Source organism: Epargyreus clarus, unplaced genomic scaffold, assembly GCF_041222505.1.
Source record: "Epargyreus clarus isolate Ecla_fem2 unplaced genomic scaffold, WU_Ecla_fem_2.2 ptg000005l, whole genome shotgun sequence".
Lineage (NCBI taxonomy): Eukaryota > Metazoa > Arthropoda > Insecta > Lepidoptera > Hesperiidae > Epargyreus > Epargyreus clarus.
The window spans coordinates 7314193-7323412 of record NW_027332213.1 but is presented as its reverse complement, the minus strand read 5'-3'; the positions used below and the strand labels follow the sequence as shown (position 1 = coordinate 7323412).

The 9220-nt window shown below is 31.5% G+C and overlaps 1 protein-coding gene across 2 annotated transcripts in view; it reads right to left on the bottom strand.

Moving 5' to 3' along the window:
* Positions 1 to 546: 546 nt before the first annotated feature.
* The window catches only part of LOC140758010 (lachesin), a 210404-nt gene continuing 201730 nt past the window's right edge, over positions 547 to 9220 (bottom strand). For both annotated transcript variants that reach the window (XM_073093948.1, XM_073093949.1), the window contains 4 exons: positions 5306 to 5437; positions 4458 to 4577; positions 3216 to 3395; positions 547 to 1916 (listed from right to left, as the gene is read on the bottom strand). In XM_073093948.1, coding sequence (XP_072950049.1) covers positions 1726 to 1916; positions 3216 to 3395; positions 4458 to 4577; positions 5306 to 5437 — 623 coding nt within the window. In that variant the 3' untranslated portion in view covers positions 547 to 1725. The remainder of the gene's footprint in view (positions 1917 to 3215; positions 3396 to 4457; positions 4578 to 5305; positions 5438 to 9220) is intronic.

The window sequence follows — 9220 nt, the reverse complement described above, 5'->3', positions numbered from 1 at the left end:
TCAAATGTATTACACTATTTAGTTATATTCTCTAACGTAATGTAATGTATACCGAGGTCATCGATAGAGGTAATTAAATGTATGCTACTAAGGAAATGTTTGATAAAAGGCTGAATGAAGTGATACCGGAAGGTTTTTTTAACAAAATAATAATAAACGCGTCAATATTTGTAAATTTTACATTTATTGTCAAAGTCAACATAACATATTTATTAGCACAATATGTTGGAGACGATCAGAAGAACTATAAGATTCCGTTTACATGTATGTATGTTATTTGTATCTAAGTTAGCTTAATCTATCAGTTAAATATGTTATTTTATTATAGAATTAAGATTTAACAGATTATTTTAACATTCATTTCTGAAATAAAAATAAGGTTACATATTTTGAAATTTAGGAAAAAATGATTCGTTTGCATAGGACAGATGTCGATGAAAATTTAGAATTTTCTTTATAAGTATTACAATTTACTATTTCAATCTACCGCTAAACACGTTTTCAAGTTAATAGTAATAACTGAATAGTTAATTCAACATAGGTTACATAAAATATTCGCGTTTTGTTTAATAAAACCAATACACAGCTTTTGAAATTGTAACTTATTAATTATGTGTTTTCTCCTTTAGAAAGAATAAAGAATTATTGTCTTGTGGTTTTCACAGTCGTAAAGTGATTCTATTCCGCAACATAAATACGAGAAATACTTTTACGAACCTTTTTTCGCAATAAAATAATTTTATCACAGCGTCTATGAACGTATTTTATACTTTATTGGTTTTCGGCCAAAAATACGTGTTTCATACTTGTGTAATGTAATGTAACGATCTGTAACGAAACTTACTTATTGTAACTTACCATATGAAATATGCCACGGTAAATTCCTATGACAGCATCTATTATAGTATTATATACTTTATTTTTTCAGACAATTATATGTGTTTCATACTGATGAAATGTAATGTTTACGATTTGTAACGCAATATACTTATTGTAACTTAACGTATGAAACATGACACGGTAAATTTCTATAATTACACGATTAAATATGGACAAAGGTATTTACAAAATTATAATTATCAGCACGTCACATCACAATTGCCGTTTTAAAGTTTCATCACGTACAAATGTAATAAAATTTCGGCGATACAATCCACGTGATGTAGAGCTACCTTTATTTCAATAATTCTACATCAGAATAAATTATTGTGTTATTAAAATTATTGTAATGAATTGAGTTAAAATGGAACGAAATTTTATAAATGTATATTTCATTATTACGTTGTTGCATACTTTTGTCAAATTTTTATGATATTTTTACACATGGAAGGTATATAATAGCAAAGAGACACAAAAATAATAATAATAAAAAACAGACCTTGACAAACGATATTTAGTATTTTCTTTATACAAAAAATATTAATTATATTATTTCAAACGAATAATTTTATTTTTAATTAGATTACATCTTTGAAATAAAGTACCCACATTTTTATACACTAATATCAATGCGTACTTATGAATCAATTCCGAGTCATATATATTTAATTTTGAATGAAATGAAATTACTACAGATAACCAAAAACTGCTAAAAAAGTTCACTTACATGCCAATCAGATAAAAACACAATAGCTATATACTCCAAAACTATATATAAAAATTTATATTTAACGATGTGACGCGCGTTATCATTTCAAATACAAACGTTATTGAAAAGATTCTAAACTAAAATACACGTAAGTATCGGAGTACAGTCAGCAACAAAGCGTACAGTTGCGGCGGCAGGTGATGCGTGAGGTACTGGTGCGCGTGCGACGCTGCCGGGCGTACACGCGTGGGTAGGTTGCGCGCGCCCTGCCACGCCGCGCCTGACACCATAGGCTCCTCTGCAAACCCGTTCATGCTGAGTTCTAATCCTGGTAGAAGGGAAAATGTATTAAAATCTACCATTTGAGGAGGCTCTAGTAGCAAAGCGCTTATTTTTCTGCGACAAAGATAGTAGCTTTCATCAGAGCCTTTCACTGATACATGAAAGATGAGGCCAAAATTATATTGTAGGCTCGACTTGGCAGAGGCACTGCTGTGCCTTCAGATGACTTGCAAAGTTTTGTAAACATGATCACCTATGCTGGCGAAAATGGCAGATAAATTTCCGAATAGCCGATAGCAAATATCATAAGTAAAATTCCCGAATATTTCATTTTCAAGGTCAAATTTCGATAAACGTGTTATTGGCTGTTGTAGAGTGGCCATCAATTATATTGTCTGAATTTCGGAATTTTTGTTTACATAAATTCCTATTAATTCGAGGTGTGGGCTATTCGGAAGTTCATTCTGCGTATCATTTAGGCAAAAATATTATAATAAAAGATTGATTTATTTTTATGAAAATTGATCTCGTTGTGGCAACGACTTGGTGCGAATACAACCTTGAAATAGAAAAGAATGAAAAGTTGTAATGGAGCTCTTTTGAAATGCAGACAGATAATTCATTCACATTTCTAAGTCTAAAAATATTACTGTCTGGTTTAGCAAAAATCTACAAGTTTCTATTAAGGAATTTATTTCAAGATATTAAATTTATTCTAGCCTAGCATTTCTGAATGTGAAATCAGTATGCAGACATAGCCCATTTGTCTGACTATTTTAAAAGGCAAGTTCAAACGATAATTACACAAGAGCACGAAATAGAGCTATTGTATTTATCGAAGCGTCAGAATTTGTAGTGAGCAGAAATATTATTAAACTGTGACAGAAAACGAACGGCTATTGAATAAAGAAAATTGTATCATTTTTCATCAATTTCAGTTAAAAATTAAAAATAATTTCTCCATAAAACTTCAAAAGTGTATCTGAATCACGATCGAAACAATTTTTGCAATATATATTAATTCTTTATAAATCCAGTGAATTTTTAATTCCTGCAGGTAACTACGGTAAATTATTCTTTTAAAACAGTCTTTGATACATAAACTGTTCCTTGATTTTTATTGATATCGCATCAACTATTCTAATTAATTTAGTAACAATTAATATATTGCGTTAATCCTTGAATTCAAATGAAACCAATATATTATTTTGGAAAACCCACAACTTTTTTCAAAGACGTAAGTAGGTATGTTCTAATACTACTTCGTATGAAAATATTTGCACTAAAGCATCGCGGATATCATCGTATTTTCTACATACCCATACCATATAAAATAAAAACTTACTATGCAAGCTGACTTGGCTCTCCATTTTCCCCAATGCATTGACAGAAGCGCAGACATAAGTCCCATAATCGCCCGGCGCCAGAGATTTTATCGTTAGGTTCATCCATAAAGAGTATTCGTTCATCGCCGTTTCCGTTATACGGAATTTTGGGTTTTCCATCAGTTTGTCGCTAACTAGGGCTGTGAAAAGAACTTGTTTTAAGACTAGCAAAAACTGTTGTCATTTATTTATTCAACATTAATGGCATATGTGTGTACTCATGACATGGATAATTTTAGGGAGCTAGTATCCTCTGGGATGGGTATGATCACTAAGCATGGTACGATCAGTAAAATTTTGTGATAGATGTTAATTCATAGATGTACTCGTAGGAACGCACCGGCGATAGATTATTTATTTATGTATTTATTTATTATATATGCACACACAAAATAGATACAGGGAGAAAAAAAAACACATATAATGAAATCGTATGTACAAAGGCACTGCTTATTTGTGTAAGAAATTTCTTCCAGCAGACCTGTGATATATATATATTATGTATTTGAACCACTTAGATAAGGAACTATAATACTCTTTAACTCGCTTTTTAAATTCAGAAATAGTGTCAGATTCACGAATCTTTGGTGGAAGCGCATTCCATAATCTAATAGCATGCACGGAGAAGGAATAGGAGTAGGAAGAAGTTTTATGGGGGGGGGGGATTTGAGTAGGGTCTTAATATGTGTTCTGCAAGGAGCGTAAGGAGGTCGAGCGAAAGAGAAACGTTCTCGCAGGTAAGTGGGTTAGTTGGGGTTACGGAGTATATTAAATAATAAACATAGTATCCTTGTATTTCTGCGAAGACGGATTGGAAGCCACTTGAGATCCTATAGATTATTGTTAGCTTTTTTTTATAAAATTAGGGTGAGAATTACGAAAAAAATTATCATGTGGTCACTGCTGCATGCAAATGGAAATAGAATAAGTGTTCTACCGGATCATATTACAGATCGTTGTGACTGAGGTGGTCTAAATTGCCTCGTATGTAAGTCAATGTTAAATATTGTGTAATGAAAAATATTATATGAATATTAATAACTATGCTTGTTTGTTTATTTAAATTATGAATTTAGATTTATCTTCTGGGTCTGGGTGTTACGTTTTCATTTGTGTATGTGTATATAATACCTAAAATATGGGATTAAAATAAGGCTATAAGTACAAAAAATATATTTTTGTTCATAATATTTTTGACTTACAATCTTCCCGGTACCAGGAGTTCATGGCTTTAGGTGAAGCTTCGATATAGCATTGGAGTTCCACATCGCTCCCGAGAGGTGCGCCAACTAGTTGATTCGTCACTTTCACTTGAGGAATGACTGAGGATAAGAAATATTTTAGAACTTCTTTCAAAACATCTTTAAAAATAATAAATTAGATTATTTTTACATAATTCACAGCATTTTCATAAGTATACGAGTAAATATAAAGAAAAAATATAAAAAATGTTCAATAAAAATCTTTCATGATTTTAATTGTGTTATCGAGTATAATTAAGTACGAGTATGGTAAATTAATATTCGCATGCAAGTTTCATAGAACAGTAAATAATTAAATTTCCTAGAATTTTCACCAAAAATTATTTTCAAATTTAACGCACTTGTGCCAAATTGTGCATTAATGTGGAGTCTCTTAATTACGACCTTAAGTTCAAATTAATTATTCTGATGCATTTTAGCTTTAACAATTATAATATGTTTAATATTATGTTTGATTTTTCTTATATATTGTTTTAACACTTTTATTAAACGAAAACTTTCATAAACTTGTGTATTATGTAATAGTATAAAACTGTGTAGATGTAAAATTGTTAAATACATATTTAAGCATTACTTTAAACAACCTATCATTTTGCATTTTTGTCATTTAACAGTTTCACATATCATGTGGTACTTCATAGTCTCAATCAATAGAAAGAGGGCGTTTTGTACTTCTACTAACTACTAAACTACTCTCCTCTTTACGTCTTTACTAAACTTCTAGGCCATAGTACGATTTACAATTATGCACATTACGGGTCATAATAATAAGTTAGATATTAACTTACAATGCACTTGCACGTGGTAACGGCGACTGATAGTGGGTGGCACGCCGTTCCTAGCTATGCAATAGTACGCGCCCATATCGGTTCGCTGAACGTGGGATAACTCCAAACTTTCCCCTTTGTAGATGTCTACAACTGAAACAATGAGAAAATATGTTTTAAAACAGTTCTTTACAATATAGAAATAGCAAACGAGCAAGCAGTCCACCTAATGATAAGTACCCACAGCCCTATCAGTAATAGGCCACAGATTCTTTGCTATTCCTAAGGTTTAAGTTGAAACGTATCGTATCGTATGAAACGTCGTTCCCTTACCACTCCTTTCAAACTAGAACACAGCAGTGTTTAATACTGCTGTTACCGCGCAGAAATAGGCACAGTGCCTTCGGAGAAGAAGGATATAAGGCCCTACCACATTCAAATGGATTCTACAATTGAGGAAACTCCTTGAGGCTCCTTTAAACATTATATAATATGATTTAAATATAGTAATTACAGTAATAGAATAATGTATTTCGTAATTATAATGTATTGCTATTTAGCACGTAATGCCATTGTACCTCGCCCACTATATTACCTTCAATTTGACGTTTACATGCCTATAATTATCCATATTTCTTGACGGAATACAATACAGTTGTCATAAATAATGAAGTTTCGGTCCACTACTTAATAATTATGATTATGGTGTTAAGTTTCTATAATTCATTGAAAAAATCAATAAAATAGTAGGCTCTTGGTTAATTGGATACACACATATACAATGGATCTTCTTAATTATTCCTTTTTTTAATTAAAAAATATATAGCAACAGTTTTCAGTGAAATAAAAAGTTGTATGAATTACATACGACCTTTACGAAACAAGACCAAGGGTAACCTTCAACAGCAAAGGTTTTATAACTTCTTGCCATTTTTTCACAGGCTTACAAAAGGAAAGCTATATACCTAACAAGTAAATTGCTATTCATATTGAAGATCCTAAGTCCTACATTGTAACGGGCATAGTAAAATCGAAAACCTATGAATGTTACCCAAGAGAAAAAAGGGATAAGATGAAAAACTGGGGTTAACAGGTCGTTGATCTTCGTAAAAACGAAATTGCTATAACACTGTTTGTCAACTTATAGTTGTATATCAGAATCAAAGTACATCGTACTTTATGCTGGTGCAAAGAGGATTTTTGTATGTCAAAGCCGTAAATAACGAGACGTCTTTTTTGGTTCTGTGACGGAAGATGCGTTTGAATGGGATGTATGCTTACTAGCGATGTTCGCAGCCTAAATAAGACTGGGACGTTCATTACATTCTGGTTTTGTTTTTTTTAGAGATAAATACTGATTTTAAATATTTCGTATGAAAATTTAAAAAAAAAGCTACATTTTAAATAAGATTTACAATTGAACAGTACTTACATTTGATGCTTTTAAAGAGTGTTTTAAACTAATACATTTATTTGTGTTAACATTTAGCGAGATATATAAAAATCCATTAATCATTCATAAAACAATTTTTGTCTTTAGGTTGAAGCGTTTATATTAGGTAAATGATATAAAAAGTTTAGTCAAAGGCTTCATGTAAAACCCTTCCGTAGGGGAATATCTCTAAACTTTTACAGGCGATATTATGTTACAGTCGTCTGGGGCGCTTCTCCAATTTAATATCAAATTTGGCGAATAAAAATAGGGTTACAAACGTGGGGACGAGTTAAATATTCATTCTAACCGATAGCTCCTAAAAATGTTACAGAAATAAAACATACCTGAATATTCCATGCGGTTAATGGAGGCTTACTTTTGGGTATGTCGATACAACGGAATGCACTTAACAAACCCGAAGACACTAAAATAAATCTCCCATTACCTCACCCGTAATGTCCCTCACTTTGACAAATGAACCAGGCCACACCAAAATCGGCAGAACGATCGTACTTAAATATTTAGTTATCTCGAAAATTTAGAATAAAAAATTAAAAGGTTTCTAGTTTTATAAATACTTCCGTTTCGCAAGATATGTGAAGTCAAGGGTAAATAATTAATGGAATGGTTTTAAATAGTTTTTTTTTTTTTAATAGGAAGTTGTCTCTGCCGGCGAATCACGCAACAATTGTTCAACGTTCAAAATAGGTGTTGAGTGGAAATTTACCAATAGTATTTAAGTTATCCCCTGTAGGACTACCATGAGTTTACAAAAGTATTACTCGCTAGCGACTGCGTAAAATAAATGTATGAAAAATTGTACAGCGCCTCTGGTGGTTACTCGTAGAACTAAAATCCGTAGTGACGTAACTCGATACGTAAAAAACCTATCGAAATCAAATCGCTAGCGAATGTCATTATGATCTATTGCCATACAAATTCGGTCCCGTGAGTCATTAATTTGACAGACGTTGTCAAGAAATACCGTAACGATAGTAGTTATGTTATTCACTAGCAAAATGACAATAGTTTTCTATTTACCATTTCTATAGTGGCGTTTCTATGCCAACTCATGGTAATGCTACTGTACTCATAAATTCGAATCTTAAAAGCGTAGAACTACTCATTGTGACAAGTTATAACATACGATTAATTAGTAGCTTAATGGGACATTCCAATTAATTTAAGTATTTATAGGAAGCAAATAGCAACGCATATCTTACTGTCCTCAAATATACTATTCTATATATTTCGGATTAATGGTATAATATATTGGGGAGGATTTTTAACATCAAGTTACTCACGAACGCGATTTCTACTTCAATTCCATGAACAAAGCTAAGTACTTTATTTACATACTTTGATCATCAACATAATATTAGGTGTCGCAATTTCTTTCTAGCGAACAACCAATCAATTTTACTTTGATCTATCCTTTTAATCATACAGCCCTATTACTAAGCCGAATGTTTGTGTGGCGTTCGTAAGTTCAGTACTTTGGAATCCGTAGTCGTTCGAGCGCGAAAAAATATTCCAACGTTGGTAGGGTAAAGACGAGATGAAGCGTCGACGTCGAGTGCGCCGTTTCTCGTTCCACGGAAATATCGTCCATTCTGAAATCGCTTTTGAGTATAAAATCTTTTATTATGCGAACACGGTTCATTTAACGCGGCATTAAGTGAATTTGTCGAACAACGTATTTTAAAAAATGAACGGGTAAAAGAGCTATGAAATGATGAAAGGGAGCGAAATTACGAGTTTTACGACGAGTGGTTTTGTATTGAAATTCATTTTCATAATTTTATAGGTACGTTCCTCTAAAAATGACAGTTTGACATCTATTGTAAGTTGTACAGTTTTGTTCTTCGTCAATTATGTTAATGTAACGGTTTAAAATATTGGCGTCTGGATTTTTGTCTGGATTGATTTCGGAAAAGATTTGAATAATGATCATTGATGAATGTTCTCGTCTTCAACATTATTATTCCTAAGTGCATATAACATGGGTGAACGAACTAACTATAGGAATAATCCTTTGTTGTATTATAAATTGAAATACTTTGAGATGAAAATAGCTTGTAATATTGTGAAACATAACAAGCACTTTTAAATACGTATACTGGTTGATTTAATCAAAATAATTTAACCAGTTATTCGATATAAGATAGATAGATATATAAAATGCAAATCAAAATGAATAAGTGTGATTGTTTATTTTAATTGTAAAAGGTAAGTAGTACGAAGTAATTAAATTCTATCACTTTAATGTTAAAATAGTCTAAGAAACAATATTATAAACAAGACTTCAAGAAGACTACTCGTATTTTGTAATACGTAATACCTGACATGAAAATAACGTTGGATATTTAATTGAATAAGTAATTACTTATTTAATAACTGTGATTGTGTCTATTTAATCTCAAAGTTCTCTCACAATAAGATTATTAAAAAAGCGTTGGTATAAATAAAGACAGATATTAAAATAAACAAGGATATTTATT